This window comes from Varroa jacobsoni, unplaced genomic scaffold (genome assembly GCF_002532875.2).
Source record: "Varroa jacobsoni isolate VJ856 unplaced genomic scaffold, vjacob_1.0 scaffold_320, whole genome shotgun sequence".
Lineage (NCBI taxonomy): Eukaryota > Metazoa > Arthropoda > Arachnida > Mesostigmata > Varroidae > Varroa > Varroa jacobsoni.
In genome coordinates this window covers 18636-41024 of record NW_019213222.1, presented here as the reverse complement: position 1 = coordinate 41024, position 22389 = coordinate 18636, and the positions used below count along the sequence as shown (strand labels likewise).

The window sequence follows — 22389 nt, the reverse complement described above, 5'->3', positions numbered from 1 at the left end:
AGCAATGAAGGTGATGTCGTGTTCTATCGTGCCCTCAAACAAATATAGATTATATAGTTCAAGTAAACAATTACATTTTGGTATATTACAACAGGTCTGTAGCATTTATCAGTATAAATCAACGTAGTATTATCCTGTACTATAAAACTGGACTTGGAAAAAATGACTCATGAATAATGTTTATTGACGATTCTTTCTACCAACCTACAAAAGCTAGCAAATGTTCATTCAATCGTAGAATTGCACATTGAATAGACTATACACTTTATAACTGGTGTTTCTGTTTCGTGGAATTACTAGTTTTATTCAGAAATATATATGTGTATATAGATATGATTGCTTTGGGCCTTTCGAAATTTTAATGAAATACTAATAGATCATATTGAAAGTCATTCGTTTTAGAAAAATAGTAGTGGTCTAAAGATAATTTGTACACATTTGAAGTTTTCTTTGCGCTTCATACTTTTATCATAAGCCGTATCTATATCTAGCTTGATGCTCCAATGAAAATAGAAGGCGATAAATCTGCACATTTAGTCTCTTACAGCAACACGTTTCAAACATTTTTTTAGGAGAACTGAATTCAGTGAAGAAACCTAGAGCTTTTCGAACAAGTCTATCGCAGTCGACCTCGACAAAATTTCAGTCTTAAAGGTATTGTGACAGGCTACAACATCTCCGACGAGAGACGGCCAATGTATTATCGAAATATTACCATAGACTTTGTCGGTGACTGATTTTCTTTGTTTGTGTCAGTCAAATATTTATTCAAATAATAGACGACACTGAGTGCTAGTACACTTGATTACATATTCTCCTCGAAAATACTCAGTAATCATTTCAGTCTCAATATGGAAGAATGGAATTAGGTGCGATTTACAAAAAGATGTACATATAGAATCTCGAAAGCTTCTACTTCTTCAAAGCCATTGCTGTCATATTGTGCGCCAGCGGCGGCGGCGGCGGCGGCGGCAGAGTAAACGATGCTTCTATTGCGGCAAGAGAGGAATGTTTACATCTGAAGATTAGCAAGGATGAGAGTAAGACGGTGTTTACTGAGGTTCGAATCCCGCCATATCGTCGTTTATGGCCAGCTTGCACAGGGCTCTCGCAAGTCAGAACAATAGATGATCTACATTTGTCGCAGTCTTAAATTGTTCCAATTAAAGTTCCGACGGAAGTCAGGCGACCGCTCAAAAATATTACCACAACCGTGGGTGTGATTAACCGAGCACTGTTAGTGTCAGTGTGGATGATCATCTAGCGGCCTAATATGTGGCGTTAACCTGGGTTGACCCGAAATAAAGCCCGACAAAGAAGACTATGCCTATATCTTATGAATCAACTTATAATCATTCTGCAAACGACACTTCTTAACACCCGCACCAAGGCGTGACGGTATTACCATTGAAACTGTCGAAGATCGAGAACGCACGGAGTTCCAGCAGGCACAGTAGAACTCCTGAGAAAAGAACATTACCAAATCTGAAAACGTTTTACGAGAAAGCTAAAATTACAAAGAGCTGAATTGAACTGACAACACTTGTCTCTAAAAGATCGAAAGAGCGATAAGGTACCGCGAGTTCTAAAACTAACATTTCCACAAGAGCCCGACGCTGGATTAGTGAGAAAAACGTTTAATTGATTTATCGGGGTCCCTTACAGAATCCTGTCTCCTGGCTCTTTATCTTTCGAAGCTATTAATACCTTTCCCGGAAACCTCCAATGATACCTTGCCTGCACACATTCTGTAAAATATCTCCTAGTGAAGCTATTTGCTAGTAAAATCAATACAACCATAAATGAAGACAGGTACCGTTGTGTTTCAAGCGGACGATATTTCGATAAAATAGTCAGACCCGACGAAGAATCCTGCCGACTAACCAGCGGTCCGCCAATGCTGCACTATTGAGCTAAACGATGTCCAGTATTAGAGAAAATCAGTTTTCAAAGGAAGCAAGGTGCTTAGGTGTTGGAAAACTTGTTTCAACACCTTCCAAAAAAAAATTTTCAGAATAAGCGTTCCGAAGCACTCTGAGTATAAACTGGACTCCCTAAGGTTCCTCTTTAATACGACGTGCATTCCTTTATTTCATCGATGACTTAGAGACTTCTCGATAAGCTATTCGTACGGCAATACTTTTCACTATTCTATAATAAATTCACTAAAAGAAATACACGTAACAGTTGCAAACTACCTTAAATCAAACAGGATTGTTTTGAATATAAGGACATCGCGAGTTTTCATCAGTCGCCATTCATGAGTTGAAAGGATTACGAATTTAATTTCTTCGAATAAGCAACGAAGCCTGACTTGTTTTACTAGCATCTAATAGTGCGTGCTTCATTTGTCAGCCGCGCGTTCAATTGTACCAGTCGTTAGTTATTTTTTTTCGTTAACGAATTTGTCAAGAGGAACAACATCCTGGCAGCGGCTCGCGTAGCAGAGAGTCGAGTAAAATCTCATACAGTTGGATCACGGCAACCAGGCATAACAGCTTTTAACTATATGTTGCGTTGATCAATGTTTTTTTTATACTAGTTAAATAGATTTATTTCTTATTTGATTTGTAATAGCTAATAGCTCAAGTCAATAATATAGATTGATCTGTGCTATACATTAGATGAATACGGTTCTAATCTAGAATCAAGGCTAAATGGGCCAACCTAGATACCTGAATGGAAGTTGCAAAGATTCTTTTACAGAACCCTTTTTTTTTAGCGTATAACGTCAACATCATTCTCCTATTCGCTAGCCATACTCTATTGCACGACCTAAACATATTTGCGTATTATATTCATCATTGCATATAGTTCCGTGAACATTCGTGCTATTCGTGGCACATAGTCGGACAGATATACATGGCCCTACGGAAGCTCACATGGCAATCAATCGATAGCTCGTCATGTCACGTTCCGTTGTCCTGAATCGAGCTAATTGCGTATCTCAGGTAACCCAAGTCAATAGATATAAATAGGAAAAATTTATTTCCTAACTTCTCCATAACTTCCAATGATAACAGTGATAAAAAACTTCTAGTAGATAGAAATGCTATTAACAGTGGTAGCGCTCAATAAGTGTTACACGTAAGTGACAAGTCTGCTGCCAGTTACGTTACACTAGCAGCACACGTGACACGTACAAAATGTAGTCCTTATCGATTACAGTGTTTCCTCAATAAACTTCCCTGTCAAGCAGGAGATCGTATCGTTTAGCTAAACTGGCACTTACAACCAAAGCTCTAGCGATAATACTCGCCTAATAGTCTCATATAGATAATAATGATGACGAATTTTTCTTTTATTTCATGCTGCATTCACATCATTACTCTACATTTGCGGGTTTATTTTCCATTAGAGATCTATTGTTGGGTATAATTTCAGGCTTCTCTTGACCTGATAATATGGGCTGCCTTTTATGGAACTCCATTCATCCGCATGATTAGATCGGTTCGTGTATTTTCGAAACTTAACGATTTATCCATTAGACGCTTCATGTGTGCAAAAGTGTATTAGAATCGTATGCACAGTATTTCAGAAAAATCATTTAGAAATTAATAGTACTTCTTCTATTCTTATAACAATACCTCTAAAATAGCAATTTTATCTATATTTAGTTAGAATTAGGTCAGTCTTATCGCAGTTATGCGTTCGATCTTTTCAGAACTTCTGTGCCTCCTTTTCGACAACGGTACTTGCAGAAAAGTTTCACTACTTGAATATTTAACCGATCGTATTGTGGGCAGATTGGCCAACGCACGAAAGCTCACACGACCAACTCAGATTAACATATGTCCTAATGTATTCCCATTGGTCCTAGGCCGCAGCCTATATCACCATTAATCCAATGCTCATTCAAACGTCTACTAAACGATATCAAATACATATGCTGACTTCCCTATGCTAATAATTAGCTATAAGAATTATTCACTTGATAGTAATATTCAAGTCAGTCGACTATAATTATCGACAGAATTAATATAAACTCCGAGTCTAGTAGTCTAGGGATACTTTTGCGTTACTGTCTTGCGAAAATACGAACTGTTTATGTGTTCTCTTTGCAATATTGTGACACACCTGGATGTCGCTGATACGCTGTAGATGTGCTAGATTGTTCTAAGGTTGTTTCAGAAGATATCTGCAACCTCAGTAACTTGCTTTCCGTATTCCTTTCTGAAGTTTTATTTTCTGAAATTATATATCTGAAGATTATACCAAAAGCTAAGGAACAAGGTTTTAGCTTAATAATGACTTTCAGTTTCAGGTGTCATGTCTTGTTTTTTTTTTTTATACAGCAGTGCTGCTAAGCACCCACCAATTAAATCCGGAAATGATTTGAAGTTACAGATATTATCTACTGAAGTGGTTGTTACAATTAATTAGTTTACTAAGGCCGAATATTTGTGAATCCACATTATGAGGTGGTTCCGTAGTGCAGTGCATAAATAGGTCATAAGCCATCTACCAGCTATGGCCATTGGACAGAAGGGCATTTTTTTAGAATTCTGTGCCGCACGCACCAGAACATTTCCGTGATTCTAGTAGTCATAGGTGAATATAAACTCAGTAAAAAAAAATTAAATTCTGTTGTTAAGGAAAATGCCCACGTGTGAATATAGCAAATCGAACACGTGGTTTCGTCGTATTCGCTGGACCTTGAATAAGCTATCAATTGATGCTATAAGCAGTAATATAGGGGCAAATAAAAGTGCTCAATTGTCAAGTATATTTATCGTTAAGAAGCAATTGCCGCGTCTGGGTCTGGAGTGATTGAAACCTTTTATGATAATGAACGTTAAAAATCTATGCGCACAATGTCGTAACTTATTTGACACATATTAATCCTACTTAACTAGATATACCGACTATGTTGTAGATCCGTTATGAAAACGTTCACTTTGGTGATGTACTTGTCTTTTGCAAAGAAAAAAATTTTATAGCAAAGAACCATCCTTGGGATACCTACTATGAAAAACTTATAAAAATATAAGCACTACTATCTGCCAGATATATGAATGAGCGACTATTTTACAAAGCAAATAAACATATCTTCAGGAAGTTATACCGCGCGAAGTCTACACCTGTATTGCTATCTGACGTAATAACGGCAAACGATCAATTCGGTTGCTTCTTGAATATTGACGATAGCATTACCGTTATCGACATGAATGCAACCAATAAAATGTATTATTATTATTATTATTATTATAAAATAAATTAATGTCCTATTACTCAGACGATAGCACTGACTACTTAAACTAGCGTCTTGCAGCTATAATTTACTCGCTATCACACGATGGTCGCTAAAATAACCTTACTATTTGACTGAATTGCATATGTGCGCTTTGGGTATCAATGCATATTATTGTATGGTCGTATATATTTCATTGCTGGTCTCGAAGTAGTTTACTATTTTTCAAGCGGTCCACTAACGCGACTGTTATGACATTTTTGGCGGGCGTTTCAAAAACTTGTGCGCCGCTAATGATCAATTCTCATGGATTGTTGGCCTAAGCAATAGAACACTTTTATTGTTTCCAAACATATTATTGCTGCAGCTACATATATTTTTGCTGATTCCTTTATTAAAAATATCAAACCTTTTAATATCATCTGATAGAATTCAACTGTTTTTTCCTATTATTGAAAATATGCATAATGCCGTTTTGCACTAACAAATTTTCTATTCAATTTCTATTTAAAAAATCTTATATTATTTTGTATATAATTATTTGTTTTAACTGTAACAATGACTCGGAGTTCTTAACGGATAGAATTTTATTTTTAAACAATAGATCGAAGTCAATTACGATATGTTGCATCTATGAATACAGTTATCGGTTACAATTAATCTGTACGAACATTTGATTTAATGTAAAAACACTTTATTTTTTTTATAACACACAATAAGAGTGTAATCCTGCGATAATGGTGTAATTCGCAAGTATATATATATATATACATATATATATATATATATATATATATATGTAGATTTGATGTTTTCCTATCTTCATGTAGCAAATTCTACCAGCTTTTGAGCTGTACCACGTATGCTCAACTCACCTAGAGATAGCGACGCCGACTACAGTAGCATAACTTCAGTGAACAAAGCGGTTAAAATAAACGAGAATAGCTTCTCCAATGGACAAGATCGAAACAGATTTTTAAAAAGAGAACTCACATTACTTTCTGATTGTGTATCAGATCTAAAGTCTATTGCATTACCGTACATTTTGCAAACTAATACTAAATTATATATATATATATAAGCACAAATATACTTAGAAAGCAGATTCTTTTTGAATGTAATGTACTAAAACGACCATGATATCTATAGGAAATTCTTTTTTCATCTTATTAGAAATGTTCGGTGGCAATCGTTTGTTCAGCCAGAGCCTGTCTCTGTCTTGATTATGCGTTTAGACTAGATGTTTTGATCACGCCAGGAAGGTTAGTTCTTCGACGTGCACTGAAGTCACTTGACCATAGAGAACTGACGCAGAACGTCAGAGAAAGTTGAACTTTTTAACTACATATGCGAAGATATATGGCCGCAGTCGGCATAATTGTTCGTGTTTGCATATTTAAGACGACTGCTTTCGCTGTTGTTCCGTCTCAGAGTAAAGTCCATATTTTCAGGTCGGTGATCAAAAACAGCATTCAATGTTCCGCTCATCGAAACATTTAGGGATTTGTTTACTGGCACCATTTTCATATCATCACCGCCCTAAACAACCAAATATAGACAAATACATCTTGTAACTAGAAAGTAATAAGTTGTTTCTGTAATCTGGTACGAAGCCAACTTACGAATAAGAAGAAATCGAACATTTCTACATTTTTTACCTCTTTTCCCTGCGAGGTCAGAAGCTTCTCCTTATATCGTTCGAACGGTACAAACGTTTTGATGAACTGGTTGTATAGCGGACTTATCAGCCGATCATCGACCTAGATCCAAAGAACACAGAACAGTCTTTGTGCAGTATATATAAGACTGTAATAGATCACTGATAAAGGCAGTATGCAATTTTTTTCGATACTATTAATGTGAATTTAAATAACTTCAGACATTAAAAAAACGACTGGAAAAAGCGAAAAATTTTATATAGGCGACAAGCATCTCAGCTTACAAAGGCTTGTCGTTACTGATATGCACAGATGTGCTACTTATTTTTACGGATTCCAAACAGTCGATTGGAACTCAATCATTCATTCATTCGTCGTAGTTGCCACACTGAGATCTGTTTTAACGCACCTACCTGAAGTTGGACAAAAAGAAGTGTCTCTGAATGTCGTCTATTCCTACTGCCGGCGCGCTTCCGATCACCCGCGCGCGCTATACAATTCTATTCAACGTCAGGACATAGGTGCATTGAGGCTAGTTATAAAATTTTCAATCGGTGTAGCAATGCCTAGTTGACCGTCATAACAATTGTCGTCGAAATTGAAAATGCTTTCCGCTTGAAGCGTTTTGCCGCGTTCATATCATAGTATGCAATATTTGCATAAAATTTTGGCCTATCCGTAATATAATTTGGCAAAATGCGTATCGACGATCTGAAATCCTACACAAAGAAAGTGACGAACTGGCATTGTGAAAGGTCAATAGCATCACGAATGAGTGGTCGAATATACCTTTCTCTAAATGTGTTTCATTAGACATAAAAGCGCATACAATGATTCAGTTTCTAAATAATTTTCCGAAACATAATGGGTACGGGTGTCGGATTCGACCGCTCGGTGAATTTCCGGGCGCAGGTTGCCTGCAGCTAAAGCGACATCTCACACCTGCAGTCTGATTTTAAGGATCGTTGACTAAAGCGATATTGTAAGCATGCCCCTTAGGCGTACGAAGCCCTGAAGTGCTTCAGTGTTCATAGTACATTTGAGCTCCTTCCAGCCACGAGACCTCGTCTTTCTCTGGCTGTCAAAGAACTAGCATATAGTATCGTATTGCTCAATATGAGGAAATTACAAAAGAAAGAGCTGAATTTACAACCGAGAAAAACAGACTCGTCATAGAAATATTACGGATCATTTTGTAATGAGATCTTGTGATTTCTGGAGTGCGAATTGTGTACAGCCCTCAGAAAAAAAGCACAACGACATTACTAATATTGCCGTTACCTTAAAATTGGTCTCAACTTTCTTATACTATTCCTAAATCTTTCTGCAAAAGGGAGACTCATATTGTATTGATTGGCTTTAAGGCAAATGTCAATTTTGCTTAAAAATTGTCATATACGGCATGTCTAACGAAGAAGAACATTGTCTAACGAAATATATAATAGTTGATAATGTCAGCTACGAATTTCATATAAATGAACCTGTTTTGGGATGGTGCATCCAGTGCAAACAGAGACCGGTAACCCAACGACAATGACCAACAGTGTCGCTATCATCGAGTACCATACGTAAGAGATTCGGTAGAACCAGACGATCTCCTTTGCAGTCGCGGACGACGATAACCTTATAAGAACAATAGTTACAATTAAATATACCTGCTAACCTAACTATGCCTTATCTATTGCGTTGGAAGCTAGAAGATGACCATGCCAGTGACATTATTAATTAAAGCTACTAAGAAGAAATATTATCGTAAATATACACTCAAATCTGAGTACTGCCAAACCTCGCAGTTCCCATAACAAAAAAGGTAAGGCTTAACAACTGTGAAACATTCAACGGCGCAGCGTTCTGTCGTTGTTATTTTACCGGCAGTCAAAATGATCAAAATAACAAATTACAATTATGTTTACCATACGATTTAATGCACTTGGAACGAGAATAGGTTTGGAAAAAATTATGCAATGTGGAAACTGAACGTATCTTACAAACTTGTAGGAAGCCATACTAATACTGGAACATTCGGGTACATCTTCAATGAATGCTATTAGAAGCATTACGCAGTTAAGCCTCCCAATGAAGCCAAATAAGGTAACTATTTATTTTTTCATCAAAAACTAATACGAAATAATAGATCTATACGAACTGTGTAGGTAAGGTAGCGTTGATCCAGGTAGGACAGCCAGCAACCGAAATAGGAGCGGGCGACACGGGCGGCTTATAGATGAAGTTTCCAATGCCAATCCAGAAAGTGAGAGCCAGTGATATCAAAAGACCTACTACGGCGCCCTATAAACCATAGCCGAAAAAGTTACATGTTACAAGGATACGGTAAGAACTGATTTTAATACAATTCATCGCCAGCTCAGCCAAGGGAATACCAAATTATTCGCAAATAAACGTGAGAGGATGCGTTTGCGGGCAAAAAAAGCCCCAGATCAGTGTTTTTTATTCTTATTTCGTTTTCAGACACAACGAATTCATTTTGAGCTGTGAGCGTGTACGGCACATTTATTTAATTAAGCTTTGACCATTGATGTTTGACCATCTATGTACGTTCAACGTAGACGTTATCTTGTACGAATATATTATGCGATGTTTATATGTGATTTTAGTTCCAGGTTGAACATAATGTGTGTCCTGAAGACTTCAGGGGAACCTATCCTAGAAGCCAAAACATGCGCTCTCCCTGTACGGGCTCTGATCACTTTTAAAAAAGCTGTACTTGAGCGAGAACATATCGTTAATAAGTATCTCCGCCAAAGCAACAAACTTTGTGAAAAAAAAAAAAAACGTTTTCTCTTAAATTGTCAAATGTCTCTTTCTAAACGGAAAAATACCTACGCTCAAATATCGCACATATTAGCAGTTAGAAGTTATGTGTTGCCCTCTTAAAGAATTGCATATCCCGAATGGTCGATTCTATCGCGCTAGATCACATACTGTGCTCTGTACGGGGTAGATGCTTAAGAAAATATCGTTTTCAATTGAATATTTGCAGTTCTATAAGGACCTGTTTAACAGTAAGATCTACAAGTCACTTAGTTGTTTTGATTGCAGCTTTAAGTGCTGAATCGACCTACCGCGCCTATTTTTTTTTTAATTTGGTCTACTACTGTTTTCTCTGCTGTATGTTCCGGATGTTCGACGGGACGGTAAGCTAAGTTTAATGTCTGCGATCTGAAGAGTGCACGGGTTGGAATATATTCCATGAACTATAAGTAAAGCCTAATTGTCGGGGGTTAGTAGTGGTTACTGGTCCAATAGATTCGAAAAATTATTTGAGATTGTGGTTTTGATGCGCAAATATTGACTTGTTTAAGTAAACTAAAGGAAAAAGAATAATAGCCCTTATCGAACGACATTCGAATTTAGCCATTGAACACCCTAATTTGAATATTGCGGGCAAAACTGCAGCGGAGTCAACAGGCGACACATTTGTCACTACTGAATGCAGACAACCTTTCCTCTACGATATTAAATCTGAGCACAATTTATAAAAACAGATGCAGTCTCAGATTATTCGAATTTTTTATAAAATATATGTATATATAACTTCAAAATACACACCGCAGGTATACGTCTAGTCACAAGAAAACTCTACATATGCCATATGAGGTACATTTCTGCGAAGTTGTTTATAATAAGCATTACAGCAGTTTCTTATGACCTAGCCTACAGACCCAGAGAAAGTCCGTCTTAAATTCATTCATTTCAATTTAAATGACTAATATATTTGCAGTTGTCAGTTATGAATAATTGACACGTAGCTAATCAAGGCTATCTGCGTTTGTCTCCTGCAGTAAACGCCACACTTCTCAAAAGCTTACGTGCTTATTAGCTTGAGGTATAAATATTCCTAATGTGAAGACGCCAAGTATGGGCCCACCAAGGATACCGAAGGTGGCCAGAGCTGCTTGCAGAACATTTCCAAGCTGCTGGGCGACGTAAACCAAAGCAATGGCCAAAACTCCGAAGAAAATCGCTGAGATGTTGCAACAGCAAATTCAGATGAAACGGTAGTACATTAAGATTATCAGATTCGACATAGTGAACATAGGGTATGTAATTGAGCATGGGACAGGCATAGGTAAAGACTATTAAAATCAGCAAAAACTTTTTTGTGAAACAGCCAGTGATTCTAATTCGAAGTGATAATTCACATATTCGCCTGTAGAGGACAAAACGGGTATCTTCAAAAATCTTTATCGCATAAGAAAAACAGTCATCCATTCTAGTTATAAAATTTAGCACCTATCTAAAAATACTGCTACAAAAAACTGAATAGTAATTGAACAGCATCAATATTGCTGCACGCAAAACGAAAAAGGTGCATAGATAGCAAAATATACCGAATGCTTTGGTCACCCATGTCGCCATCTGGTCAGACAGTTCTCGTTCTAAATAGCCTTTGACGACATCTTCTAGAGCAACAGTTGCTAAAGAGTTGACGCTTGAGCTGACTGTCGACAAAGCCCCACTGAAAATCCCTGAAACAAAAAATCCAGGCAACCCCGGAAAGAAGCTGCATGGAAAAGGTAGGTTATGATTCCACTAGTCCGTATGCCTGCGACAAATATTTTATCTGCAAAGAATCATAGCTATAGCTGGGTTTCAGCTGTCTTCGTTCTGCACATTTTACCGAAAGGAACAGTATATGTAATGAGGTAGCGGGGTATCCCAATAGTCCTAAGTACCAAAAGCGGCTATGTTTAATATGTATCTGATCGTGCTGATAAACATCTTCGTGGTAATCGAAGGATTAAACGTCTACTGGACCGAACTAACTAACTAACCCCCCTTGGTTTTTTTTACTCGATCAAAGATGAGGATGAAAGAATAAAGGATTAAAGCTGTAGATTGCTATCATATCGAAACAGATCATTTCGACCTTGAGAAGAGCACTCGTAAATCAGGCAGACAGGGCCCTATGGCGGCTATAGCACACAATCGAAGAAAGCGCTTGATATATTGTTCAACCGTTTGTCGCAAGATACTAACCCTAACGTGTCCATAACGAAAAGTGGCAAAAGCTGATCGGTAGCTACAATGCGTTTTGCCTGAAGGGGGTCGCAGCTGTGATACTTGGCGAACATCACCAGCCCCGCTAGGGAGCAAACGAACAGCAGGAACACCAAACCTAGTAAAATTAAACCATATTTATTTCTAAATCATATTGTCTAACTGATATAAAGCGATGAGAACAATTTCTGTGATTTAACTTTACGTTGAGTTAGAAAAGAATATATTAACGAATCGCTTAGACGGCGATACAGGGTTTCATTGCACAAGCTAATTATCTGCTGTAGAATAATTTGGGCTGTCTATAATCAACCTGTTGCAACACTATGTATTATGAGAATAACTATTACCGGGTAAATTAAGCCATATGGCCCGTCGAGCTTTTTCCTCAGACGATAAAGTTAAATAACGCTGCACCATTGCTTGAGAAGTACCGTAAATTGAAAGCCAGGTAAAGTTACAGCCGATGATCAGGCCCCAAACCGTGTGCCTCTCGGTAGGATCCGGGTTGAAGCTGAAGAACGGCGAGAAAATGTATTTAGACAGGTTACCCATGAAATTTATCGTTGCTGTACATATGACCGTGATTGCAGCCTTCTAGGTGTAGAAAAATAAGTTCATTGCCGGTTTCAATCCTTGGAAAACTTGCTTCGGGATTGATTCAAAATTTTCCAAAGAAAGTATTTACATCGTAATGTTGTTAAACTCATTCATCATTTCTAGAGCAGTATTTTTCATATTAATCTATCGTACGTTGTCGATTGGGGGGGTAATATCTACGTTAAGATATTCAAATGCGACCATAAAGGTAGAGCTAAGTTAGGCTAAAATAACAAATACGATGTCATCTTCTGAATCAGTCAGTGAGCTTACGGAGGCATCCGCGTCAAGACACCATTAGACATCTCAGTAAGGCAGCTGGAAACTAAATAACTTGTATCAACGATTATTTGAATCTGCAAGGCGGATTATTGGTGAATCATAGAAGAGATCTTCGGCACGTACGGCGTTTGTTAAGACTATATTATATTTGGCTAAATGATTAGAGCTAGGCAGAAGGTTTCAGAGTTGTACCTTGCATCCATGAGTGTGTACATCTTTAAACATTTTTTTTTACCGAATACAGCAGTATAGGTAATAAGGTAGCTGGGTATTCCGACAGTGCTCAGTCGAAATTAAAGTCACCTATCGAGATCATGCGATTGTCACGTTAGGTAATTTAAAGCCTACGACGTGAAGTTGAATACGCTCGCCAAAAGCGAATATCTGTATCTCCGTAGTATTGATAGCTACGCGTGGCCTTTATTTTTGCCTTTGAGGCTAGTCTGAAACTCCGTGATGTTCTCAATCCAAAACTCAACTGTATTGGCCATCATTCCCATTTTATGTGAAATGATAGGATATTGAACCAAGTGTTGCTTTCGCTCGACGGGTCTGAGGTTCTGCAGATTCGAATCAGATGGCAATAGCAAGGCAAATTGCTGTGTACGCGCGTATTGGCTACAATTTTGTCAAAAAAAAAAAGGCCGAACATCCCAGGCTTAAGGTAGTAACAGAGGGCAACAGAGCACCCTCATAAACAAGGTTCTTTTGGTAACCACATCCAGGCGATGCAGGGGAGAGAACCCTTGAAGAAGCCTTCTCATTCAAGTCGACGCTGCTGTTGTTGTTGTCATTGATATGGTCAATACCTGAGTACAGGTACACAGGGCCATCTTGTGTACCAGCCTGGCGGGCTTTTTGGAACAAGTTGAGAACGTAGCAGGGTTGTTTATAGATGGGCTGTTATTAAGGAGTAAATAACGCCTATGTAAATTGCAACTGTTACCGCCGCTACAGTCGCTATTGTCGTTTGTCGCTAGTGTTCGCATTATGTAGCCGATTTATAGAGGCTGTTGTTTGATGGTAGCGATTCTAACAAGAGATATGCAGCCGAATTTTTCCAAACATCAATTGAAAATACTGCAAATCCGGGCGATCGAAACTGTTCGCGTTCTGTATCGCTCTGCCAATCATTGGTTCTATCGTACAGGAGTTCGATCGGTAAAATAGAAGTTGGCGACGTCATGACGTTCACGTGCCCCTTTGACGCTGCATGTGCCGTGTTGCCCCAACTGCTACAGCGAAGTCGAAGAGTAACATATTAATGGGCCTGACAATCAAACGTGGAAAATCAGCAGTGGATTCAGTGGAATTGATGTGTTTTGTCAAGGTCTTCGATACCGCCGAGTAGAAACATACCTAAAATTAACAGTGGATGCCTGGCGCAACATCAGGTCGAAAGGAAGATTCTTCACGTTTAGGATACAGACTTAAAAAAAAATTCACGTTTAGGAGCTAAAACCTATAACGCTTTTAGCCTATGAGGTAAGTGGTCATCGTTAGATGAGTAGAACACTAGAAAAAGAACTAAACAGAAAAACCACGTCAAAGATAGCATTTGAATTCTAGTTTCTCGTAATGCACTATGATAATTACTTTGTACCCATGTTTCCGGTAATTTAGTATCAATTGTAGCATTGAGAACTCTAAGCTTAGTTCTTTCATTTTCAATCGTATCATGTAGCATTATTATTGTTACTTCGATGGTAACCTATTTATAGGGAAGTTTGCGGCACCTTACGAAGCCTTAAGAGACAACTTGACCTTAATTTTTAACGAACAATTTTCCCATGAAAACGTTGTTGAGATTTTGTGCTTTGTGAAAATGATATCTGATGACGGACAGTCTGCATTCTCGTCACGGTGATTCTTACATAGTGAGGTCGAGCGCTGTTGACCAACAAGAATAACTAATTACTATTTAGTAATTTGGCCGATAAGCCGCCACCGATCGGACATTATAAGGTGTTATTGCTATACGTTTGCCTCCTTTAGGTGATCTCCTTTAGGATCGGTTGAATCCACCCACCACCAATATAACCGTCTGTGATTATCATAGAGGGTTAATTTTTCATCATACGTCGAAATTCGATGCAGGAGTGCGCCACTATTGTCACGTAAGGGTGACGATAAAGAAGCGTCATCACGTTCCTGCTTTTCCTCTCGCTTAAATCATGCGGCGTGAGCTTTTACATACACCAGACCTAAGTGCTAATACTCATGCACTCTGAAATGAATCGGTTTTCGTCACAAGTTTTACTACAGATATGAACTGTTCGCTATTCATCTTCGCAGAGAATCTTCCACAATAAGGATTTTTTATTTCAAAAGTAACTTCCTGCCATTTTTTGAACCAGTCCTTCACGGCGCTTCTAGCAGTAGACACAGGTTTCTTCACAGGTTTATACAACAAGCTACCTTCGCTGCTACAGTTCTCAGACAGAATTAATCAGCCAGTTAGATTTCCATAATTCACTGGAACCGACGCGCTAAAAACACGGGTGACGGTGTTCGAGTGAACAACGTTCAGAATTCAAAGAGTCGAAATACATCTCGAATGTAAAAAAGGTTCCGCGAAACGCCGCAGGGTCGTCGTCATAAGATAGCGCCATCTTGAAATATGAAATTCATGTTCAATACCGAACCACCCAGTATGCAGTCAGGTTAAGGTAATATTCCGATACCAGACGGAAGCATTATTTACTGGTTATCCTCGCCAAATACGTGAAGCACAGTGGTTCCAATCTGTGCGCCCATTCTATGTGGCCTTTTCAACTACAGACGCCATTTAGGAGGCATTAATGACTCATCTGAGTCGCAATTTGAAAGAGGGTTCAATGCTCTTCTAGGATTCTTCGTACGAGCCTATTGATTTCCGTGTTCCTCACTTGAAAAATGTGATCCGATCATGGATGGCGGCCGTTTTGATGACGTTATCCATTCCTCCTAGGTCCGTGGAGCCCTTGATCACTACAGCCATAATGGAAGCGTACATTATTCCGATCTGAAATGCGTCTGTCCAAATTACAGCTTTAATTCCTCCCTGAAATATATTGCACGAAGAAGATGTTCCGCTGAGTTATAGATTTCACGTACTTGTATATATATATATAGATTATCAGAACACCTCAGGGAATGGCTTTACTCCTTATCATAGCTAACATAAACCGTTGTGCATTTTGGGCAGCGAAATCTCAGTTTCTGCTCTTATCTTGAATAAAAATTGTCCAAAACAAAAGATATAGCTATATTTACAGTACAACGCCCATACGAGTGGGAACGCTAACAGGCTAATTGATTAACGCGATGATATTTTACAGCTGTACAAACAATCTTCAAACAAAACAAAAAAACAAAGACTTCAACAGTGTGAAGCTGAAGAATTCAGAATACGAATTGTCTATCGTTGTAATCGTATATGACGACTCATTTGAAGTGGTGGAAAAACGAACAAGCTGGAATGATGCTAGAAGTAGAGTGCTCCTTTACTAGGGCTCGGATGAATATACAAAGCATTGACGTCAATCGGACAAAAGATTCTGCTGCAGGAAGCGCAGTACCCAATAGCAGTCGATTGAGTACAGTTTGTTAACGCATCAACAGCTAATAGCAGAAACGCGTAAAGTTTACCACTTATCTCTAATATTTTTTATGTGGAGCTAAGGTGGATCGTTGCGTTTTATTTATTTTAGGTTAGAATACGGGATTAAACAAAATGTGGGATATATGGCTACTCGTTCGAGTGATTTAGGCTCGAGCCTTAATTGATACCGGTGTATTCTTATAATTATAAATTTAATAATATATATTTAATAAAAAGCATTCATCATTTTTACCACAACCTGAACGTTGTACGCGGTGAAGTTACATAGACATCATGCAAAATACAGCTTACAATAGATGTGTAAAAGGTGCAAACGGTGCCTATCGACAACACCGAGGTCCAGACGCTGATACCTGTCACCTGGGATAACGCTAAAGACGGGGCGTACAGGACGATGGCCATATATACAATCTGAAAACAAAGCGATCGGGGTCAACTATCATTAAGACAGCATCATTTTCAATAGAGCACTTACTGTACAAATGTGCTTGACCATTTAACGACTAACGATCATCTGTTTATCGTTGCCTGAGACAAAACTGCTTAGTAACGGCTGCATTTGATTTGTCTAACAACGCAGTGAGGTAACGTGGTCAATCACCTACGTTCTACCAGCAGGAAGGAGTGTAGGACGATTTACGTTATTGCAACATGTGGCCGATCTTTAATCTAAGCTAGCTCTCCGTATCGTCGTGTGCCCGGCTTATACTAGGTTGCCCGAAACAATGGTTGTATTTTGATGGTATCTGGTAAAGGAAATGTATACGCCTATGTAGGAAACAAATCAATATTGTTTGTCGATATTTAACTGTATAGTGTCTTTATAGTATAAAGGCCACAGAAACTATAAAGTAATTTATGTACAGGAAGCGAATCAAAAAAAGTAACCGTCATTGCGATATAACGCAAAAGAATCTTCAGCGACAGCGTATTGCTCCAAATGATATTTAGTAAGTATTGACCAGCCGGTACCCACAATGAAAATATGAGATTTTCAACACGACAAACAAACAACGCAGGCTTAACGCGTCAGAGACGCTTGTATGTATCCAAAGGTGTATGCTTTTGCGGAAACAGCGCTTATCTTAGGTAGTGATGGATGATTAACCCAAATCTTCTCTGTAACATGTTGTTGGTAAACATTGTTGGCTTTCTAAAATTTTTTTAGGCGATGCGCTGTATATATGCCTAAATTATTACTTTGCCGTATTACAATAAATACCATATTACGTTTTTATCCTAGGGCATTGCTTCTATACAATTAACTAAGTGATTATCCTAACTAAACGACAATTATTGAGTCATGTCTATGTTTAAATGCTTCGTTTTTTTTTATACGACGACGTGTGCCAATGATTTTTTTTGTTGTCAATTAATTTTCGAAGTTTACTTGACGGACACACAAATGGTGCAGTTCGTCTCTGCTGTTACATTGGAGGATGGAGGATATATATATATATATATGTATATATATATACGCACATCTTCTGTTAAATAGATATTATCTTAATTTAATAAGGATCATTATTATTATTATTATTATTATTATGGAAGAAAATTAGGCGTACCATTTGAATTGAAAAGATCAACGTCGCTAGCATTCGACAGGTTTTGCTAAACCGACGTTCCAGGTACTGAAACGAAATATAAGATATACGAATTAGAACGAACAAGTTTTTATAAGATTTTGGTTTTTAATATCTACTGCTTGACGAGCAAGAGAAATCGTGAGAAGGTTTAATAACTATTAGATTTAATCTACATTTTCGATCATAGTCATCAATCAGCGATCAAGCAGTAATGCTTACTTCGTGTGCGCTGGTCAGCTCCAAACGGTAGAAGACGGGCATATACAGATAAGCAGCTGACGGAATAACGATGAAATAGCTTAATATAATGAGCATATACTGAGTTCCGAAGCGATACATTTCCGTAGCTGTTCCGAGAATTGTAATAGCAGACAAGAACGAGGCCAGGATCGAAAGTGAAACAGGAAACACCGGCAGCGATCTAATTATATTAATTAGTAAATTATACTAGTTATTATTATTCATTTTACTAATAAGATTCACATTGTAAAATAATGCGTTTGTTTATAGGGCTTCTGTAAAATTGTTAGAAAACAAAGCAACCTATAGAAGTTTCAAATTAAGCATAGTTTTTCGTCAGATTACCTAGAATACTTGTGTGATTTCCCTGTCACTTAGGTAACCCCGTTTCGGCGCTTATTCTAATTTTAACCATCACCAGTAGCAAATAGGGCATAAGTAAATCTGTGCCACCTACTGGATTAGGCGAGAAAATACCATCGAAAGGTAGAAAAAATGTCTTCGTCGAAAATATACGGACGCAAGCTGATGCCTATACTCGTAGTGGATCAGCACGACATTTGTTATCATGAGATATCACCCAAAAAGTAGCAGTCAATATTTAGATAATTCTAATCTTACCATCGCACCATCTTACCAGCATTACTTCAATCGCGGTCTAAGTTACTATCCCAAAAAAAAAGATTTTGCCTGTAAATATAAACAAGCCCCAAGTGCAATCGTTCAATAATATTGCACAAGTTACAATATCTGATGAATCAGTCCTGATTATACAACCTGCGTTCCAACGGAGGCGATGCTTCTGGCAAGGCTATTTCAAATAATCCTGACCACCCACAGTTGCATCTGCAGCCGGTTGCTGGACGTTTATCAGAGATTTTCATCATGTCACGTCCGCTACCACTGAAAAATTTGAGTCTATTTCTGTTCAATTTTCTGAGCTCTGGTAGTCATGGGAGAACCGGGCGAGCGCTTGAAAGTTAGCTAAAGCAATTCAATTCTTGGTGAAATTGCAACTCGTACGCTTGTTCTACGCCTCTTTGAGAAAAACGAAGACATACAGTATCCCCAATCGGTTTAGAAGCCCACATTTGTCCGGGATGAAGGTAAAACGGGCTGGGTGAAGGGACCGGCGATAAAGCAGTTTTGGTTACAATTCATTCGGCTTTTTACAGACCCTTACATACAGATTTCAGCCGCATTTACCTAAAGACTATGATAAGATTTGCACCACGAGACGAAATGAGGGAGATTTCAATCCCACAGATGCTTTCGGATCGCGCTCTGTCGGTCGGGCTTTTAACGAGCAAGGTGCAGTGAACCATGAAAGACTCGAAAATTCAGGTAGCTTACGAATGTAAGTTCAATCCTGAAACGACAGCAGTAGAGATGACTCGCTTCATCATGAAACTCCGAAAATCAGATAATTAAGATGTCAATTCTATTGGAAAACTTGTTGCGAAGGTAAATAAAAACGAGTTTAATAAAAGTCGATTAATTTAAAAGTAAGCAGCTGTTGGCGGTTAGATGCAACCATAATGCTTGTTCGCTTCAATCAAATTAACTAAAAAATTTAGTAAAAATAAAAGCAAAAATGACTTTGGCTTGCCTTCAATTGTAACGGATCCTCTACAATAATCGTTTATGGTTAAATCGGAGAGTGGATGCCACTGGTCAATATAAGCCTTAAGCTCTTACTTAAGCTCTAATGTAATCATATTACTATTATAAGAACATTCAAAATTGAAGATACGAGCTACACCACTTCAGTTGCACGGCAGATTACGACTTCACATAATGATGGCAAAAATACAATTCCATCGTATTCGCTAGACATTTGCAGCCGCAAGAGATTTTTGTTATCTTTTATTATTAATTTGAAGTCTTGACAATCGTTCAAATCTAAACCCAAATGAATAGGTAATCACCAAAGTAACAGAATCCTATAAATTGTCGTAGTACTTCAGATTAATATATTTTTTTTATCTTTGTTGTATTGTATTATGTATTGTAGCGTACGTTAGCTGGAAGTAAAATAATTAAAAATTAATCGTATATATATATATATATTCGAGTATTTTATATTCTTGAAAGTTAAAAAAAATTGGTCCCAATTGTAGACGCAGCCCTTATGATGTGTCATCATCATTTCTCACATTGGAACTTAGAACGTTCTGAGGAAGGAAAATACCACAATACAGTAAAAAAAAAAAAAAAAAAACAGTACAATTAATGATGCGCACGTTAGTGAGACAGAAGCTGGCAGCTGTGTTGTTCTGCTGCTGCTGGTTGGCTGTCAGAGTTGACGTAACACAAAACACACGGAAGAAATAACAAACAATTTTTCTTGACTGCTATGGACTGATCTAATACGCCAGCAGACTCGCTGAACACCTACCTCTAATTATGATTAGAAGTAGTACATAATAATAAGATAAGGATAATAGTGATAATAAGATTAACCTTCCACGGAGGTATCTCACACATTTTTTTTCCCTATAATTTTAGATTTTCAGGGGAAATGTTTAAAAAATATGAAAAAACATTAACTTTTCTTGTTTTGACCGCATATCTCAGTATAATGTGTACTTACAGTATCTCCTGGATATATATCCACGAGTTCCACCAGAGATACCGAATAGTCCTAGCAGTTCTTTCAATGCACTAATTCAAATAGTGATAGTAGCCGAATTACAGAATTCAAATACTGAATCATAAACAATATCGTACCGGTTTCCGAGAAGCATCTCTGAGGTAGTTCTTTGTTTGCCCCCTGAGCAAGCGTAGTACAAGCCGATTAAGGCGGACACCAAGAGCGCCCCTACGAAAACGACATAGTCCCACGGTCCGAAGCGAGACACCAAGCTGTCTGCAGATGCGATATCATTGGCCTCAGTTGAACTGATTAGAGAAGATGCTGTCGAGCCTTCTAGAGGACCCGGAATACCCATCTTGTACTGCATGATTAGAAGAAGAAGAACCACCAACGCGAATTGATGATCTGCTAATTTCGTCCACTTCGTCGGTCGCTCCGTTTGCGGAAATTACTTCAACAGGCTGCACCAACCATTGATGTAGATAGTGCGTCTACATAAGATCATAGCACGTCAAATGAGATCGGACTCAGCACTTGTGACCGATTCCGCTCACCTCAGCTTTGCCTTTTCGGTCATCTGATAGCTAAGAGGCTGTCTCTATACGTCAGGTTCTTTTCTCAGCAATCGCATTACAAGAAGTTCTCGCAACTGAAGACACAGGCGACTTAGCAACAACATTGGTTGCGGATGAAAGGCATTCAAGACAGTTTGTACGGTTTAGTGTTAGAAAAATCCTTATTAAGGGCAGACATAGGAGGAAAGAAATGGAGGGGGAATGGGAGAGTAAAATCTTCTGACAAGTTTTACACTGCTTTGGGTTTGGTACGTAGTTTAGCAGATACGCCCTGCTCTAGGCGATTAACAGCATCGCGAAGCTTTTAACTGTAGACTCACTTAGGCTGATGTAGTTCTCATCTGGTATCCTAGGGCAAAGCTACGAGCCTATCGGACACCATGGCAATACCGTGAAGGACGCATACGAACTGAGTAAAAATAAAGCGACCATTGATCCTTTTCCCGTCGTGGTCTCTTGTAACTAGATAGTCTAGTACCGGTAAACTGGGTAGTAAAGTAGAAGGATAGGCCTTTCGCCTGAACTGGCACGCATAGCAATTATATCTCTCTTTTGCGAGAGGGTGTTGTACGGTCTCATTCTTGCCTGAGCGACGAACGCAGGCGATATTGAATCAACACGAGACACACAGCTGATGTAATGATACAGAAATATTGTCGCTAGTAGAAATTTTTCGAAGCAATCCAGACGGCTTAGACTAAAGTCTCCTCTCTCTCTCTCTCTCTCTCTCTCTCTCTCTCTCTCTCTCACACACACACACACACATACACACCCTCTCCTTCTCTCTTTCTCTTTCTCTAAAAATCTCTCTGTCCATCCTTCCTATCTCTCGAGTTTTACGTCCGGCATCGCCATTAGACATCCCATCAAACCCTACTATTAGCAGGCAAATACGTTATCATCTAAGCTATCACGGGGATATCGTCCGTCCTATTGAGCTCCTTTGTCAGTCTCCGAAAAGTGACAACTTGCATAGCAGCTAAAAATATGAATCAGGACAATAACGAGTGGATGGGTGACAGCGTTAAAAAC

General features: G+C 38.4%; 1 protein-coding gene across 1 annotated transcript; it reads right to left on the bottom strand.

Annotated features, from left to right (window-relative positions):
- Positions 1-5766: 5766 nt before the first annotated feature.
- On the bottom strand, positions 5767-21981 carry LOC111259314 (sodium-coupled monocarboxylate transporter 1). Its single transcript, XM_086967852.1, has 13 exons — positions 20917-21981; positions 18166-18367; positions 17926-17991; positions 16649-16768; positions 15642-15796; positions 12222-12385; positions 11851-11989; positions 11202-11374; positions 10680-10834; positions 8996-9138; positions 8331-8472; positions 6850-6951; positions 5767-6730 (listed from the first exon to the last, which is right to left on the bottom strand). Exons 1-13 carry the CDS (start codon positions 21147-21149, stop codon positions 6533-6535), a joined length of 1992 nt encoding a protein of 663 aa, XP_086823978.1. The 5' UTR covers positions 21150-21981; the 3' UTR covers positions 5767-6532.
- Positions 21982-22389: the final 408 nt, after the last annotated feature.